This window comes from Tachypleus tridentatus, chromosome 13 (genome assembly GCF_004210375.1).
Source record: "Tachypleus tridentatus isolate NWPU-2018 chromosome 13, ASM421037v1, whole genome shotgun sequence".
In the NCBI taxonomy this organism is placed as follows: domain Eukaryota; kingdom Metazoa; phylum Arthropoda; class Merostomata; order Xiphosura; family Limulidae; genus Tachypleus; species Tachypleus tridentatus.
Window position 1 is genome coordinate 192,146,046 of NC_134837.1, and position 20,509 is coordinate 192,166,554.

Consider the following 20,509-nt stretch of genomic DNA (forward strand, 5'->3'; position numbering starts at 1 on the left):
ATGTTAAGTGAATTTAATAGGATTTATTAATAAAATTATAACATTGTATTAATCTGAGACCAGACGACAAACAAACCCACAAATAAAATATTGCTTTTGTCGTAATTAATATTCATAAGTTTAGATTGTGAATCTTCGACCCTTTTGTTTATAATTTCCGGCTATTTAACTAATGGATATTTTTAATTAAGCTTCAATCGATCCTAATCGTACAGCAAAAGTCTCTGTCCAGTAACTTTACGTCACTGTTGAACCTTGTTAATGCGTATATGTATATTATAGTGCTTTTCATGATTTTATAAATATTATCATGAGAATATAATTGTTAAATAGGAGGTATTCATTCTTGTAATAAACTTGAAAATAACAAGGGCATTTTAAATACTACTTAAATGCCGTTTAATAATATTTTGAACAGCTTGTGGCTTAAATCGGAAATATAGTAACTATACTAAAAGAAATACATAAGGTTGAAAATTTCGCAACGCCTGGAAATGTTATCTAAATATCAGGTCATCCCATAAGTAATTTAATACAAAAAGTGCATCGTCATTTCTGTCTTTGTAGAAGGGTTTAATGACTAAAATAAGCAGTAGGATTTGTATAAAAATGTTCAGACAAATAAAAGAAACTATCCCAACTCCAATTTTTTTCAGATTACCAATCAAACAAACCCTTAAGAAAATGGACGTGTCTGAGGAGCACATTAGGCATATAATGCTTTACGAGTTTAAAAAAGGCAGCAGTGCAGCAGAAACCACACGAAACATTCAAGGTGTTTATGCTGCAGAGTCTGTCAATAAAAGAAATTGTCGAAGGTGGTTTCAGAAGTTCAGATCAGGTGACTACAGCTTAAGTGATGCGTCACGTTCATTCAGGTCGTTCTGTTGAGTTTAATGATGACTTGCTGCTGGCTGCACTTGATGAAGATTCTTCTGTTACAGTTAAAGAACTGCCACAAAAGCTTAATTCAACCCACTCAACAGTTCATCGTCATTTGCAACAGCTTGGAAAGGTGTCAAAACTTAAAAAATGGGTCTCCCACGATTTGACAGAAGCCAACCTTGGAGCAAAAGTGGACATTTGCACTTCTCTACACTCTCGTGAATGTAACTCACCTTTTTCAGACAGGTTAGTAACTAGAAATACAAAATGGATATATTATAAAAATGTTAAGCGCCGCAGACAATGGCTCAGTGCAGGTAAAGTGGTTAAAGCACAACCCAAAATGGACCTCCACACTACTTTCCTAAACTCTTGTTAAGAGTTTGGTAGGATATTTTTTGTGAAATCCACTTTCAGTTGCTGCCACTCAATGTAGCAATTACATCAGACTTCTATTGTCAACAGTTAGAGTGTTTGAATGTTGTACTGAAAGAAAAGAGGCCTGATTTGATCAGTCGTAAAGATGTTGTGTTACACCAAGATAATGCACGGCCCCATACAGCAAGGATCACATCTGCATAGATTGAAGAGATATACTGGGAAACACTTCCATATCCTTCGTATTCTCCAGACTTCGTCCCATCTGATTATAATCTACTCCGAAGTTTGCAGAACTATCGTGATAGAAAAGAGCTTGGAACACATGAAGATGTCAAAACTACCCTCTCCACATTCTTTTCCCCTAAACCCCACGAATTTTACAGAAGTGGCATTCAGAAGCTTGTGATTCGTTGACAGGAAGTAATTAATAATAATGGAACATACATTATTGATTAAATAACATAAAAAGCGTTTGAAATCCTTTCTCTTTTTCTGAACCTAAAATCGGACATTACTTAAGGGATGACCTGATACAATTATAAAATATTTAACTGATTAGTTATGTGCGTATGTCAACATTGTTTCAACGGGTATGACGCGCTAATCTCTAGATTTGATGATTTGCTAAAATTTTGGCTTATTATTCACTTAAATAATTTTTTTTCTTGTTTCCTTATAATACGTAGTATTGGCTGCTGGTACTATTGCAGTGTTTTGCTAACATTGATGTCTGCTGGTGGCGGACGAATATTTTGATAAAATTAATCCCCAGTGCTGTAAACTATAGGGAAAGTAATTAGTCAATATTAGCCAATGCTAAATCTTGAGTTGCTCTAAAGTGTAAAGCACGATTTTGAGGAAAATTTTCACTAACCTACACAAGATACACAATCTGAATACTTACAAAGAGCTACGCTCGGGATGGCCAGGTGGTTAAAGCACTTGACTCGTAATCTAAGAGTCGCAGGTTCGAATCCCTGTCACACCAAACATGCTCGTCCTTTCCTGCTGTTGGAGTATTATAATGTTACGATCTATCCCACTGTTCATTGGTAAAAGAGTAGCCCAAGAGTTAGTTGGCAGTGAGTGGCGATGACTAGCTGCCTTCTCTCTGATCTTACACTGCTAAATTAGGGACGACTTGCGCAGATAGCTACCGTGTAGCTTGGGGCGAAAATTCAAAACAATCAAACAAATACAAAGAGCTTGTTTCCCATATCTCTAAAACTGAATAACAAACACACAAAAAAAGTTTTTGTGTACAAGATATGTATGAGACAGTTGGTGTGCGTGCTAAACAGCTAGAGCAAGGTCTTTGGAATATGAATCAGGTCAAAGAGTAACCTACTTTCTGAAAGAAAAATATCATTATGAGTGGGTAAAGTTTTGCCCAATATGTACTTCAGTATAATTTAAAAGATTTATATCGAGAAAACAGTATGCAACACAATTTGTGAGTCTTTCCGTAACACAACATACCATGTTTTCACTTTTTTGCAAATTTCCAGAATAGGTAATAATGCTACGTAGGTCCATTCCCAAATGAGGTTTCAGTTTGCTTGTTTCAAATTTCGGGCAAAGCTGCGCGAGGGCTAACTGCGCTAGCCGTCCCTAATTTAACAGTGCAAGACTAGAGGGAAGGCAGCTAGTCAACATCACCCACCACCAACTCTTGGGTTACCATTTTACCAACGAATAGTGGGATTGACCGCGTATTTTAACGGACACACAGCTGTAAGGGCGAGCATGTTTGGAATAACGGGTATTAGAACCCACGACCCACGGACTACGAGTCGCGCACCCTAAGCACATGGCCATGATGGGATCCCAAAGTTTCATATGTCTACAACTGGTAGACAGTTTGTGTGATGGTTCATATATAATGTGCAGAAGTATCAGGATGAACAATCGACGTATGGATTTAGTGATGCTGAGATGCTTTCGAGATACTGAATCCAATTTTTTTACAATCTTTCGCGAGTCAAGAAGGATCAGACTTTATGGTTATGAAAAAAGTAAAATGATGTATTTTGTACAAGATTAGGAATCAAGAATTGGCTAACAAGGAGTTCTGATCTGAATCATAAAATACATGGATACCGCATACGTGAGCATCTGGACCAACCATCTGAAAAGGGAATTGTTATATGATTCTCCATTAACTAATCGCTGTAAGAAAGTTGTTGTAAGAGATGTGAATGTATATACGGTTCATATGAAAGATTAGATTCAATATCAATAAAAGTAGCCTATTCATCATGTTAGATTAAGTGGCCGAAATGTTGTGTTGTATTTCTCTCCCACGGGACTTTGTTTCCTGCCTGGTGTTATATGTTTTATTAACTTATATAGTTTGTTTTGAATTTCGCGCAAAGCTACTCGAGGGATCTGTTTGCTAGCCGTCCCCAATTTAGCAGTGTAAGACTAGAGGGAAGGCAGCTAGTCATCACCATATACCGCCAACTCTTGGGATACTCTTTTACCGACGAATAGTGGAATTGACCGTACCATTATAACGCCCTTACGGCTGAAAGTGCGAGCATGTTTGGTGCGACGGGGATTCGAACCCGCTACCCTTGTATTAGAAATCGAGTTCCTTAACCACCTGACCATGCCGGGCCTTTATTAACGTAAAGCTGTCGTGTTTTTGTTAATTTAGCAATAACCGACGGAGTGAACACAAGTTTCGACAACAATTAATGACCTAACAGTTAGTTGCTACAGAAAATCTTGAGTGTTATAGAAAAGAAAACTTTGTGTATTAAAGAAAACAAACAACATGTGAGAGGTTATAGAAACCAGCTAATAATCCATTCACGTGTACTGGTATTAGTCCATTAACAATGTTTAATGTGTTATCCTTAATAACATACTTTCTTATTATTAATACGCTTATGTCGTATTTTTATACTGCTATGTATTTGACTGGAGTAATATTTGTTCTATGATTATTCTCTAATGAAATGACCTGGTCTTAGTGTATGATACATACTGTAATACACAAGGTAGAACCTGTTGAGTGTTCCAGAATAATCGATAAACGAACATTAATTGGACGACTAGAGTGCATATATAAACACACACTGTTCACAATAGTGTCGTACAGAACCTGGTATGGCCGAGCTGTTCAATACACCCATATTTCTTATATTCGTACAGTGTCAAGAGCAAATGTCTTAATTCGTGTGTAGTGCAGTAAATCAGACAACAGTTTGGGTTCGCTTAAATATATTTTGACCTGAGGTTCTTTCTTGCTGTTTTTTGTAGACATGTATAAAGTTTCTACACTTCTACAAACAATACAGTCTTGGCGCCAAGAACAAAGGAGTCGTTTCCGGTTACCAGACTCGGTTACAAGTCCCGAGAAAGTGATCCAAAACAAGGACCATCTCTCACTGCTAACAAAAGGTCTCACCGAAGAGCAAGAAATGCAGGTGGTCGTGCCCGTAACAGCTCAGAATCAATCTTCTCCCGCGTATCTAAAGAAAAAGCTCGGACAGAAATTCTGTGGTGCAGTTTGCGATATTCGAGACAGTCCGATGCGGATAATAAAGGTAACCATAAGAGCTTAATTTCTTGACAGATTTGTTAAATGCGAGAACTTTATGTCAGTCTATGTATCTGTATGTCTGTCTGTATTTCTATCTGTCTAACAAGTATACTCTCGGATATTTCTGTATGAAATATTCGTGAAAAATAAATACCAAAAAATGAACAGATAGTTTGTGCAAAGCTTTTAAAATATTATTTTCTCTGTCTAAGACTCTATGGAAAGAATCCGAATGAGCCAAGATATTTTCATGTAAAAGACGTAGTTACGTTTTAGCGTAAAACTGCACAATGGATTACCTGCGCTCTGTCCACAGCGGATTTTAATGTTATAAGTCCGAAAGATAACTGCTGATCCAATGCGGTACCTTTGTAAAGAAAAGCTGATATTGGTTTTCGTTATTTTTCTTCAAAACCCATACTTTGATTTAACGTTACGTAAAACTCAGTAATTAAAATGTAGTAGTTACGTTGCTTCCTTTATGCGATTATTAGTTGTAAACGTGTCTTAATAAGATGTAGTCATAAGATGATGAATCAAAGTATGAAGTGGTTATAACTCAAGAAAAAACTCTTCATATCAACATTGTAGTGGCTGTTGTATTATCAACTTCATCTGAGTTTATTTATTATTGCAATACTGGCAACCATTTTGTTTGTTGCATTCTCCCATTATGAGATATAGAAGAAGTTTGTGTATGTAATGTTATAGAAAATTTAATATATGTATGTGTGTGTATGTGTATAGAAAACGTAATGTATGTATTTTCTTTTAGCAAAGCCACAGTGGGCTGTCTTTTGTGCTCACTGGAGGCATTGAATCCCTGATTTCGGCTTTGTAAATTCAAAGATCTACCCCTGTACTACGTGGTGGACGAAAAATATAATAAAGTTGTTTTTGTTTGCTTAAAAACGTAGCGCTATCTATGAATGTAACTACGTTAACTTACCTTAAAAATAAAGAAAGCTCTATAACAACAATAATGGAGCAAAAAGGTTGTGAACCCCCAATTAACACATCCTTTGTTTCAGACTATCACCCCGCAAAATTTAGTTTAGATTGGCCCAGCAATCTAGAAGTAGTTAGATAAGAAACAGAGAGACACAGAGATGTTTGTGCTTTATAGAAAAACAACAGCACAAGTACGTTAAAAAAAACTCATTCTGAGAAAATATATTATTCCAAGTTCAAATAAAACTGTTTTTAATACTGATTATAAAACCTATATAGCAATATTTGAACATTTGTTTATATCTGATCTTTGATCTCCGTGATAAATTAAATAATAGTAAGTGTATTATTCTTTACTGTAAGTAAACCCAGTTTCTAAGCTTGTACAAATTGACTTTAAATGTAGGAGAAACTCTGTTATGTTGTAGTAATATTTAAATAGCTAGTTATACGTATGACTTCTAACGTCTCTGATGAACATTAATCAATTAAATATTTTCATGCTAATTATTTCTGAAAAAGCTCATTTTGCAAGAACAAAATTGACTTGAAATATGCAAAAGTGAATCTTCATTAACACCTGAAGTGAAAAGCCACAACAAAGAAAACGTTGAATGTATACTTCCTCTTAGTAACGAATGCTATAATAATAGTATGAACCCCCAATTAACATGCCCTTTGTTCCAAATTATCATCCCAAAAACTTTGGTTGAGATTGGCTCGGCGACTTAGGAGTAGTTAGATAAGGGACAGATAGACAGACACAGATATTTGTGCTTTACATATATAGAAAAAACAAACAACTACATATGCAAATTTAAGCTTATTTTGAGAAAATATGTTATTCCATTAAGGTCAATTGAAAATACTAAACAATGTTATAATAATATTGTTTATTGGACTGTTTGTTATTAAGCACAAAACTACGCAATAGGCTATCGAGGTTTTTTAATACAGATAATTGAAGTTCAGTTTCTAGCGTTGTATGTCCATAATCGTACTATTGACCAATTAGGAAACTACATTTATAAAGAGGAACTAATTACCACACCAAAATAAATTTCATGATTGCTTTACCCTTTCATTTAGTATTGCAGAATAATGCTAGAACATTCGTGACATTTCGAGAACACTTACTGAACCCAATCAAATGCACTTTATTATCTGTGTTTTATCTAATATATAAATTTGAGTTTATACATCTGCTTGTTCACACCTTTCAGCCATTTATTTCTCATACGTTTTTACATTTCTTGATCAATCAGCGTCAAACTTGACACAGTGAGAAAGGTCAGGAAGGAGGATTAGACACTCATCTAATATTATATTGATTGAATTATTTAATACAGTATGTCTTTCTTTTATGTATTAATACCTTTATGCCTTTTTATTGTACTTTTAATGTTTATTATCGTAAGAAAGAATAGAAGCACAATTTCCTATCATTTATCACAAACAAGTTTTTATTTTTCCCGTCCAACGGAAAGGTACTCCAAATAGTTTTCCATAACATAAATTGGTAGAATTTCTTCTTTGTGTGTGTGTGGGGGGGCTATTATTTAGCACTAATAAGTTAGCTAAAAGGTGATTTGCATCGTTACAATTACTGGACATTCGTGAATGACTGAGTCGGGAGGCATAGAAATATTCTAGTTCAAGGTGTTTATTGTATTTCTACTCACACAAAATCAATACACCACATATTATTTTACATATAAACGCTTACTTGTATTATCAGATGTTGTTTTTTAGACCCAGGTTAAAGTAAAATCAATTTACGAATTTTAAGTAAAACAATATTTTTTTTGTATTATGACTGAAATGAGGGATATGATTCATATCTTCCTAAGAAGCAACAACATATGGACAGATAAACAGATTCAGATATACAGAGATTTTTAAAAACAAACAGACCTTGTTTCCACTGCTGGCTGCAGTGTTTGGTTTTGTTGGAAAATACTGACATAAATAAAATAGGATTAAGATAATATTTTAACATAATTTGTTGTGTTTTCTACACAGGCTAGAAAACTTTGTTTTTGGTAAGTAGTATATCTTGTGTGACAAGGCTCTAATTTTGTTTTGAACTATTTATGTGTGTGTGAACCACTCGAATCAATACACGGCAAGAAGTTTGACAGATTCAATGGCAGGTAAAAGGTGGGTGGAGTTCCAGTCTTTATATGTACACGCACTAACACACAGAGATTTTCAAAACAAACAGACCTTGTTTCCACTGCTGGCTGCAGTGTTTGGTTTTGTTGGAAAATACTGACATAAATAAAATAGGATTAAGATAATATTTTAACATAATTTGTTGTGTTTTCTACACAGGCGAGAAAACTTTGTTTTTGGTAAGTAGTATATCTTGTGTGACAAGGCTCTAATTTTGTTTTGAACTATTTATGTGTGTTTGGACCACTCGAATCAATACACGGCAAGAAGTTTGACAGATTCAATGGCAGGTAAAAGGTGGGTGGAGTTCCAGTCTTTATATGTACACACACTAACTGCAGTTTCTAGGAAGTACGACGGCAGTCAGTTGTGACTTAGTTTACTTTAAACATAATAAAACAGTTGTTGCAACATTAACAAAAAATGAGTCTGTCAATAGAAAGAAAATACTAGGAGAGGCTGAGGTTATTCAGGAGCAAATAGCCATCAGAAATATCACCCGTTTGTTTCTTATGTCTGGTTTTATCTATTGTTGCAGGCTGTGTTTTACCTTTTTTAAATTTAGACGTTTGTATTAATGTTGGATAAAGGAAGCTTTGACATCACGTGATGAGTGTGTAGTTTAATCTCTGAAGTTTTCTCAAACCTTTAGAGAACAATTTCAGTAGTATAAAAGCACGAGCTACACTGAAGGGAGTATTGACTAATTTAGTGAGTTGTGGCAGTGCTGGAGTGATTATTGAGATGAGTTTTTTAGTTATTTGTTACTTTAGGAGCTAATGGAACGTGTGGAAGGTGCGCGAGAAGTTAGCAAGAAAGTAAAATTGTTGCAATTCAGCGTCCTCTATGTTCGTGAATTCCAATCTGCTTTTCTCGTGTATATTTTTAAAGCAAGGAATGTGACAATTTTATCTGAAGTGCGTATGTGATAATGGTGTTTTTCTCAAGATTAATACTTATAATAAGAAGTATTCATACCTTAAAAAAACAATTGTTAAATAAAATTAAGTATGTAAGAAGGTTTTTCATACACGTAAAATCCTAACAAAGGTATTATATTCACACTGCTGGCCAAAATCTTAAGGCCAATGAACATAAAGAAAAAATATGCATTTTGCGTTGTTAGACTCAACCACTTATTTGAGTAGAGCTTCGAAAGATGAAAATAAGAAAAGAGAAAATAAAAATAAAAAACGTTTTTAGCATTTAATAGGGAAAATGTAAACACTGTGAAATCAGCCTAAATACTAGCTGGTCAAAAGTTTAAGACCATACTGAAACGAAGCGTTAATCGGTAAACACGTAACGAAATTTAGTAATTTGTGTTCAAGCATTAGCGTTGTCAACATCTCCTGTGTTACATTGGGTAAAAACATGGCAAAGGCTAAAAAGCTGACATAGTTTGAACGTGGCAGAATTGTCGAGCTGCAAAAGCAAGGTCTCTCTCAACGTGCCATCGCTGGTGAGATCGGGCGTAGTAAAACTGCTGTTGCAAATTTCTTAAAAGACCCTGAGGGATACGGAACGAGAATTTTAAATGGTCGGCTCAAGAAAACTTCGCCGGCGTTGAGCAGGAGGATTCAACGGGTTGTTCGGCAAGACACCAGCCGATCGTCGAACCAGATTAAGGCCCTACGAACGCAGAATGCAGCTCAAAAACAATAAGACGGCATCTACGAGAGAAAGGCTTTAAAACCGTAAACGTCTTCAAAGGCCACGCCTCCTTCCACACCACGAAACAGCTCGGTTAAACTTTGCTGAGAAGCACCAAACATGGGACGTAGAAAAGTGAAAGAAGATTTTGTTCTCTGATGAGAAAACATTTAACCTGGATGGTCCAGATGGCTTCCAACGTTACTGGCACGATAAGGATATCCCACCGGAGACATTTTCTACACGACACAATAGAGGAGGTTCCATCATGATCTGGGGTGCTTTCTCCTTTCATGGAACAATGGAACTTCAAGTTATACAGGGACGTCAAACAGCAGCTGGCTACATTGGCATGTTGGAGAGAGCATCCTTATTGACTGAAGGCCCTCGCTTGTGTGGAAATGACTGTGATTCTGTAAAGCATATTTCTGTTTTATATCGTTTTATTTCAGTTTAAAATGGTTTATAACTGTCATTACAATGAAACATCAACTTTGGGTAAACGTTCATAAAAACCATAGCTTATTTATGACTATATATCTCCTTTTTTCCATATCAAATACCTATTTCTTTTACAATTTCAACGTCCTTGTTTTACATCTAGGCTGCTTCAAGTGGAAATCTAGAAGAACTTGTCATATTGGTTAATGGAGATGAGAAGCGTTTAAATTGCCGTGACAAAAAAGGTCGTACAGCTCTGCACCATGCTGCAATTCAAAACAAAGTCGAGTGTGTCCAGTTTATCCACGAACATGGAGGAGGTAAGTTTGAGTCTTTCACAGCTTCGCGTAAAATATTAATCTTCATCTTCGTTCCAGCTATGACCTGCTAATCCACTTAATCCAATATTTACAATTCACTCCCATCTGTCTTAACAAACTTACTACATTGACGAAAACACGGAGAGGCAAAACAGGCAAATCCAATTTCATTAAATTTAGTTTTCTCACACAACATAATTTAGCGTGTTGTTTTAGTTCGTTATAATAAAAGCCTTTTGAGAAACACCCCAAGTTATCATAAGAATTTTGTGTTTCTCGTGAATTCTCTCAGAAATCAATATTGTTTCATTTGGCATGTCCCACACATGAAAATGACAGATGCATTGTGGCATGCACACTTGATATGTACTGGAAGGATTCATAGATCATTATTCGGGGAAACGTTTTCCTGAAATGTTGTATTTATTGCCTTATTTTCTTTGTTTGTAACAGAGGTTTTAACTGAAATAACATGGGAATCAGAAGTGGAAACAATTTCACTATAGTAATATACTTTTCGTTTGAAAACGATCTATAGCAATAATTTTATCAATTACTGTAGTACCTTACAGAATATATATAAAACTAGGCGTGGCTATCTATGGATTCCTTCTTGATAGGGCCCGGCATGGCCAAGCGTGTTAAGGCGTGCGACTCGTAATCTGAGGGTCGCGGGTTCGCATCCCCATGGCGCCAAACATGCTCGCGCTTTCAGCCGTGGGGGCGTTATAATGTGACGGTCAATCCCACTATTCGTTGGTAAAAGAGTAGCCCAAGAGTTAGCGGTGGGTGGTGATGACTAGTTGCCTTCCTTCTAGTCTTATACTGCTAAATTAGGGACGGCTAGCACAGATAGCCCTCGAGTAGCTTTGTGCGAAATTAAAAAAAAAAAAAACAGACCTTCTTGATAGCGCCACATCGTGGTGAAATAACAAAACAATAGTCAGACACAATTAATAGTTTGCTAAATAATTAACGTATCTAATTCTCAGTGTTGGAAGGTGCTGACGTGTCTTAGAACTGATTTCAAAGTTCACTGATAAACATCATGAACGTCGTGTGTTATTATTATAAATGAAGTTACACTGATCATTATAACCAACAATGAGTAATTCGAACACTGTTAACACTTGCTAAATACTGTGAATGGTACGAACACTCACTGATATATATTAATTAACCAACACTGAAAATTACTCTAAAATATAAATATTTATTTATCGAATTTCGCGCAAAGCACTTCCAAAGTTAACTGCATTACTTGCCTAATTTTGAAGTGATGTACTAAAATTTGTTTATTTATTTATTGAATTTCGCACAAAGCAACACGACGGCTATCTAAGCTAGCTGCCCATAATTTACCAGTGTAAATCATCACCCTCCGCCAATTCTTGGGCTACTCTTTTATCGTGGGGACGTTATAATTTAACGGTCAATCCCACTATTTATTGGTAAAAGAGTAATCCAAGAGTTGGCGGTGAATGGTGATGACTGGCTGCCTTCCCTCTAATCTTACACTGCTAAATTAGGGACGACTAGCACAGATAGCCCTCGAGTAGCTTTGCGCGAAATTGAAAATAAACCAAACCCTTTAGTCTCACATTGCTAAATTTGAGACGACTATCCCAAATAGCCCTTGTGTTGGTTTGCGCGAAATTCAAAACAAACAAGCATGCTCTCAATCAGTCAATTTAAAATTAAGGCCTGCTAATATCGCGCAGTTAACCATTCGTGTAGTTGTGTGCAATAACTTTAAAAGAAGGATAATAAAACAGTTTAAAAATACCTACATTTTAATGAAAAACTTTCTTTGCGGTTTTATTTGTTTCTGTTCTGTAGGTGTGAAAATTCGAAAGAAAAATTAAATATAAAACATTTCAAGCGAAAATGGAGAACTTCAAAACCATAGAACTTCAGCTTCAAAATTCAGCAAGCCGCTGGACTACTCTCGGATCAGATATTCTAAAATTTGGAAAAGTAGATCAACAGCTAATCATCAGTTTTTTATTATTATTAAAATATTCAGTAAACATATAAGATTTTCGTCATTTCAGCGTGTCAGTATCTCCTGGTGTTTTCCTCATGGTTCTCTTGATGGTAGTAGTTTATATTTTAGTAATATCTTCTGTAAGCTTGGTAGATTTCATGGTTTCAACGTTTCGGTATCTCCTAGTGCGTTCCTCAAAGTATTACTGATGCTAGTAATTAAGGTATTACCAATACCTTCTGTAAGCTTGGTAGATTTTCACAATCATGACATTTCATTGTTACTTGACTTTTTTCCGAAATCATGTATTTTTACGCGCTTAAGAATCGGTGTGGCTTAGTGGTAAGCCAGCTCGTAAAGTGAATCCATGAATTCATGATTCTAAACCTTTACCGCAAAATGACATAGTTTACATTTGTATATTAAGATTGTTACACGACATAGTTTACATAAGTACATTAAGATTGTTGAATGTCATACTTTACATAAATACACTATAATCGTTGAATGGCATACCTAACATAAATACACTAAGATCGTTGAAAGACATGGTTCACAAAAGTATACTATTATCCTTAATGACTTAATATATATAAATACACTAAATCGTTGAATTACATAGTTTACATAAGTATTTTAAGTTTGTTGAATGACATATTTTACGCACTCACACTAAGATCTCAGAATTACATAATTTACATAAGTACACTAAGATCGTTCAATGACATCGGATAAATATGTATATTAACTCGGTGAATAACATAATTTTCATAAATACACTAAAATAGTTGAAACACATAGTTTACACTAGTACACTAATATCGTTCAATGGCATAGTTCACATAAGTACAGTAAGATCGTTGAATGCCATAGTTTACGAAATTACATTAAGATCGTTGAATGACGTAGTTTAAATAAGTACACCAAGTACACAGTTTACATATGTGTATTAAGATTGTTATATGATATAGTTTACATAAGTTTACTAAGATCATTGAATGATAGTTTACATAAATACACTGATCGCTGAATAACATAGTCTACACATGTATATTAAGATTGTTACATGACATAGTTTACATAAGTATATTATAAATACTACACGACATAGTTTACACAAGTACACTAAAATCGTTTAATGACATAGTTTACACAAGTACACTAAAATCGTTTAATGACATAGTTTACACAAGTAAACTAAAATCGTTTAATGACATTATTTGACATAAGATCGTTGACATTACGAAAAAGAAATCGTTGAATGACATAGTTTATATAAGCATATTATAAATGTTACATAACATCGTTTAAATAAGTACACTAAGGTTGCTGAATGACATTATTTACATAAATACACTACGATCATTCAATGGCATAGTTTACATATGTGTAATAAGATTGTTATATGACATACTTTACATTAGTACACTAAGATCGTTGAATGACATAGCTTACATAAATACACTAAGATCGCTGAAGGACATAGTTTACATGTGTATATTAAGATTGTTACATGACATAGTTTACATAAGTATATTATAAATACTACACGACATAGTTTACACAAGTAAACTAAAATCGTTTAATGACATTATTTGCATAAGACATTAAGATCGTTGAATGACATAGTTTATATAAGCATATTATAAATGTTACATAACATCGTTTAAATAAGTACACTAAGGTTGCTGAATGACATTATTTACATAAATACACTACGATCATTCAATGGCATAGTTTATATATGTGTAATAAGATTGTTATATGACATACTTTACACAAGTACACTAAGATCATTTAATGACAGTTTGCATAAGACACTAAGATCGTTGAATGACATAGTTTACAAAAATTCACTAAGATTGCTAAATGACATTGTTTACATAAATACAATAAGATCATTGAATGACATAGCTTACACAAGTATACTAAAATCGTTAAAATACATAGTTTATATAAGTACACCAAGATCGTTGAAAGACCTAGTTTACATAAATACTACGATCATTGAATAGCATTGCTTACATATGTGTACTAAAATTGTTATATGATATAGTTTACATACGTACACTAAGATCGTTGAAAGACCTAGTTTACATAAATACTACGATCATTGAATAGCATTGCTTACATATGTGTACTAAGATTGTTATATGATATAGTTTACATACGTACACTAAGATCGTTGAATAACACAGTTTACATAAGTACACTGAGATCGTTGAATGATATACCTAACATAAATACACTCAGATCTTTGAATGACATACCTGACATAAGTACACTAAGACAGTTGAATGACATAGTTTACACAACTATTCTAAGATTGTTACATAACATAGTTTCTTTATTTCCTGATATCTTAAGTTAGCTTTATTTTTGGGGTGGCAGCTATTAGTATTTCCTAATTGTATTTTTTCTCATAGTACACTATGATATGGTTATAACAGATCAATATAAATACATATTTTTTGTATTCGATTTATATGAAACTTCACTCAGTCGTTTTATAGCATTAATTGTTATATATTGGACAAATTTGTTTTAGTTGATTTTAATCGGAGATGATGAATATTATTGTTTTTACATTGCAGATATAAACGCCCAAGATTATGATGGTAACACAGCGCTCCATCTGGCGGTCGAAAGTAATGCATTAGAGACAATAAACTACCTGCTGTCCAATAACGCCGACTCTTCTATCCGTAATAATGAAATGAATGGCCCGATTCATTTAGCTACAGAGCTAAATAGAGTTGAGGTTCTTGAGGTAAAGTGACTTTTTTTCTTAGAGTATTATTTTAAATAGTGACGTAATTCAAAACATATTCGTGTGGAGGGGAGAGACAATCTTGTGTTACTAAATAGAAATTCTAAATTAATTTACTCATCTATAAAGAAAATTTCGTCCACCTTGTAAGTCATTATATTATATCTTACAAAATCTAAGGGGAATAAAGAATGGGAACATTGTTCCTCTTGCACCATAGTAAGTGACGCCCCCTGATGTTAAAATTAAAGTAAAATTATAAACTATTTGACGAAAGTGAACATAAGTCGCTTAAATTTGGAGATTAAAGTAATTTTTGGAGGTTGGAATAAGCTTTTCTCAGTGAGAGGAGTTTCTGTCTATATTTTTAGTTTTATCACAATCAGTGCATTAAACTCACACGTATCTTGCAGTGTAATCCATACCAAATTATGTTGTAAGATTTTTCTCACTGACCATTGCTCAAACTTCATCGAACAAGCTAAGGTTTTAATTTCAGGAAATGGTGAACCATAAAAGCCAGGTAGATACGTGCTTACGAGGAAAGCATGGTCGACGAGCACTTCACTTAGCGGCAATTTATAACCATGCTGATTGTGCAAGAATACTGGTAAGTTGGAAGCTCTATGTTATTTATTTATCGGGTGAAATATTTTCGTTTTACAATTTTAGTACATTTTTCATGTAAATTTGTTTAAATTTTTTTTTTATATAACTATGTTTGTTTTGAATTTTGCGCAATGCTACTCGAGGGCTATCTGCCCCTAATTTAGGAGGGTAAGACTAGAGGGAAGGCAGCTAGTCATCACCACCCATCGCTAACTCTTGGGCTACTCTTTTACCAACAAATAGTGAGATTGGCTGTCACATTATAACGCCCCCACGGTTGAAAGGGGGAGCATGTTTGGTGCGACGGGGATTCGAACCCGCGACCCTCGGATAACGAGTCGGACGCCTTAACACACTTGGCCATACCGGGCGCTAAAACTGTGTACTAAAACCTTTTGATAAGCTAATGATTCACGCATGTTATTACAATATTATAAAGGTGTAAACATTCGTGTTTCTTACACAATAAACAGAACTAAAACTTATTTCAGGCTCACTATTTTTTAGGTAAATATGAAACATTTTTATAAAAGTTAAGAAAAAAACACCTTTACATTCTAATTAAATATAAGAAACTATATTTTTATTTAAACCAACGTTTCGCCTTTGCGGTTTCTTCAGGGTTAATATGCATAGCTAGCTGTTTGATACAAAAATATTCGTTCTTTTTAGTTATCAGGAGTCTAAAAGTCGTTTTTTTCTTAACCTTTACCAAAATATGTAAATCTCTTCAGTATGCACTACAAATTTTGAAAGACAACAAAATAAATATGAAACAACTTTAACAATAGAAAAGAACCAAACAGGAACAGAGATTAGGCTTACAAATTGCTTAGAGTGAAATTTGCAGAAAATGGAAACATTTGTTACAAAACAGATGAAACTTTGTCTGAACACAATAAACTTTAATCTGATATTCGAAGCTCATGAAGTGAAACCTCAACGATTAATAAGTTTTGTATTGTTAGGCTATATATTAATAAGTACCTGATTTATCTACTCCCAATACGTGAGGGTCGCAGGTTCGAATACCCATTACCGGACATGCTCGCCCTTTCAGCCGTAGGGGCATTATAAAGTTATCGTCAATCTTACTGTTCTTTGGTCACTTACTGCCTTCCTTTTTGTTTAAATTAGGAACGGCTAACGCTGATAGCCCTTGTTTACCTTTTTGAAGAATTAAACAAACTACCCATGCATGTTTCTATGATAATGTTTTTGAAGGTATAATATAGTAAAATGTTATACGAAATTTGTTTCCACCATATTTGGAAATAACCATATAATTACTTCTTAAGTATGTGCGAAATTAGATATTTTGTAAATTATTTAAATCAGAAATAAAAAAATCCACGATACCAATTTGTATTCATTTTAAAAAATAAATTTATATGATAATAAAACATTAGAAGTTGAAAATTAAGTTACGTTTACCATGCTTTAATTAGTATTAATATACAAAATATCAGTAGACTAGACAACAAAGCTGAGGCCTGGCATTGGCCAGGTGGTTAAGTTTGTTTGTTTGTTTGTTTTAATTTCGCACAAAACTACTCGAGGGCTATCTGTGCTAGCCGTCCCTAATTTAGCAGTGTAAGACTAGAGGGAAGGCAGCTAGTCATCACCACCCACCGCCAACTATTGGGCTACTCTTTTATCAACGAATAGTGAAATTAACCGTAACATTATAACGCCCCCACGGCTGGGAGGGCGAGCATGTTTGGCAAAACGGGGTTGCGAACCCGCGACCCTCAGATTACGGGTCGCACGCCTTAACACGCTTGGCTATGCCGGGCCACAGGTGGTTAAGGCACTAGACTCGCAATCTGAGGGTCGCGGGTTTGAGTCCCCTCGTACCAAACATGCTCGCCCTTTTAGCCGTGGGGCGTTATAATGTGATGTAAGACTAGAGGAAAGGCAGCTAGTCATCCACTAGTAAATTAGGGATGGCTAGCTCAGATAGCCCTTGTGTAGCTTTGCGCGAAATTCAAAAAGAAACAAACAATCAAAGCTGATAAATATCACTTTTGGTGTACCTTCGTTTTAATACAATGGTAACTGTTTTCTTCTCCTTAGCTAAGTCAACTTAAATGTTGCCCGAGAATTCCGTGCGACAATGGCTACTATCCAATCCATGAAGCAGCCAAAAACGGATCTGCTAATGCAATGGCAGCATTGTTAGAGTGGGGTAAGTTGAAAAACTAAATGTATATCTTCAAATAATATTGACAAAGTTATCTACGAACTACATTTTCCCACTTTTTGTGGTTGACCATAATATCAAAAAGTCCTTCTGCGCTTTTAATATTAAAAAAACAACAACAACATTAAACCCTGAAAAAAGTAAAGTTTAAACGACGTCTGAAGATACTGAAATATATCTGCAAATATCTTGTAGCTTTAAGCAAACTGACATTTGATGTTTTTCATCATATTTTCAGTTAACGTTAGACCATTCTTCGTTTTGTCTTTTTATCGTAAAACCACATAAGGTCCACTGCGGAAAATTAAACCCTGGAGTTTAGCATTATAAGTCCATAAAGTTATTACTGACTAGCTTATTCTGCCTCTATAGTTTTCTTCTTAAGCTATTATATTTACAGATAAAAATAATGTAACTGAATCTTTTCCTACCATGTGAGAAAGTTGACAGATAGGGAGTTTCAGTGTTATATTATCCACTTAATAGTTACAATATAATGATGGTTTTAACTTCATATCTGCCACAAATAAGAAGTTACACTACTGCCATTCTTTACTTATAAATATTTGACACACTGGCCACGTCTACGTATTACAATATAAACAGAAACAGTGGGAGTTTCAAAACCTACAAATAGGGATCGGAAAAAAACATAAAAGGAAACAAGGCTTAAGACACTGTAGACATTATTTACTCAAACAATACAACCATATTTTGGCTCCATGCTGTTACCTAGAATTATATTTGCTTGAGCCAAAATAGAGATTTGTAGTTTGAGTGAATGATGTCTATATTATCTTCAAGTCTTGTTTTCTTACTTTTTTACGATCTTTATTAGCAGGTTTTTAAATTATTGATTTTTGTTCTTACCTTATTTGCTGTTGTTTTTTTATTCTCACTTATGGGCAAAGGATTACTTGATATGGTTACTAATTTTATACAATGTAATGATAATAAACATTATAATATAGTTCATGATGATTTACTGTAGCTATTGACTATTTGATCACATTAGTTCGAGATATAAACTGTTAAAATGGAGCTAAAGATTGTCATGGAGATTTGTGTAAGAATGCAATGAACGTGTATACTTTCTGTGTGTAACTAAATTCTTAATGTATACAATTCATAGCAACGGGGAAATTACGACTAGATTAAGACACGACTCCTACTAAGCACCTATAAATCTCTACTAGTATATTTTTGTATGTTTATTTGGAAATCTGCACAAAGCTACACAATGGACTGTCTGCGCTCTGCCCACCACGGGTATCGAAATCCGGTTTCTAGCATTGTAAGTCCGCAGACATCTTTCTGTGCCACTGGGGGACATTTACCAATAGAAAAGCAGCCTCTTCAAATAAAACTTATATACTCAAAACATTAATTAGTGGTTAATTATCAACATGGTGAGACATGTCTTGTATGAGTTATAGCCACTTGCCACGGCGGCATAGAAATACGTTCTCGACTTTGTGGCATTCTTATGTAATCATCCATTATAGCTGCTTTGCCGGTATCCAACTACAATTTCAACCATCCATAAGTTTAATTGCCTCCTCTGGTGACACTTTGTTGAACTATGACATAATTATTACCTCTCATGGTGGCCTAACAACGCATTCCAAGCGACAATTTTTGGAACTATGAACTCGCTATATTTAATGATGTCATCCTTCCCACCGTCTTCTGAAGCAATCAGTCAGCTTGAGACAGCATTATTTGGATGATGAAGTGTGTATTTATTCACAGAGGAAGTCGGTCATGCGTACAAAATTGGTTTATGTGAAAACATAAGAACAGTGGAAAACACAAAAAATAAATAAATCTATGCTTTCTAAATATAAAATTAACAAAGAAAGACTTGACGTAAACTACTAGAAACAGCTATATACTTTCAGAACAAATTTAAGCCTAGATATGTTCATCAGTAGATAGAGTACAGATAGCCCATTGTGTAGTTTTGTGTTTATTTACGAAAAAAACAAACATCAGGTAAGTAGTTTCAGTTATTGAGGTTTCACCCTATTTACCTCAGTACATCTGACGAAGAAGAGGCCTTCAGATAAAACCGTGGGTATCGATGTACAAATAAAGAAAATAGAAAGATACTAATCGTGTCGTGCGCCATATTCTTAAAATTAGTAAAACTATACAATGTGATTTTTCCGTCATGTGACTTTTGAAAGTTCTTTTTAGCGTTTTCTTCTTGATGGATGAATCTTGTACTTCGAAGTTATTGATTAGTTTCAAAGCGTCGTTTCAAATATGTCAGCCACTATTTTAAAGTATAGAACTGATGGCAGCACTGTCGTTATTCTTAACCTATAGAATGTGATGAATCACTTAGGCCTAAAATCAAAGATTTGAGCCTTCACAATTTTATAATTAGAGGTAAAACGAAGTTAAGTCATATTAAGACTACATATCTTTATTTTATACTTGTAACTTTATTAAATTTCCAAAAATCATGACTTACAAATGTTGTACGTTTATGTGGAGTAACAATGAGTAAAATATTTCAGCACATGAATGAAGGTACGTTGAATAATTTGTTTACGAGCCCATTTGTCCTTTGTTTAGA

General features: G+C 34.5%; 1 protein-coding gene across 1 annotated transcript in view; it reads left to right on the forward strand.

Moving 5' to 3' along the window:
• Positions 1 to 4,381: 4,381 nt before the first annotated feature.
• The window catches only part of TrpA1 (Transient receptor potential cation channel A1), a 67,469-nt gene continuing 51,341 nt past the window's right edge, over positions 4,382 to 20,509 (forward strand). Inside the window, exons 1-5 of the mRNA XM_076479068.1 lie at positions 4,382 to 4,820; positions 10,200 to 10,356; positions 14,938 to 15,113; positions 15,613 to 15,723; positions 17,799 to 17,910. Coding sequence (XP_076335183.1) covers positions 4,536 to 4,820; positions 10,200 to 10,356; positions 14,938 to 15,113; positions 15,613 to 15,723; positions 17,799 to 17,910 — 841 coding nt within the window. The 5' untranslated portion in view covers positions 4,382 to 4,535. The remainder of the gene's footprint in view (positions 4,821 to 10,199; positions 10,357 to 14,937; positions 15,114 to 15,612; positions 15,724 to 17,798; positions 17,911 to 20,509) is intronic.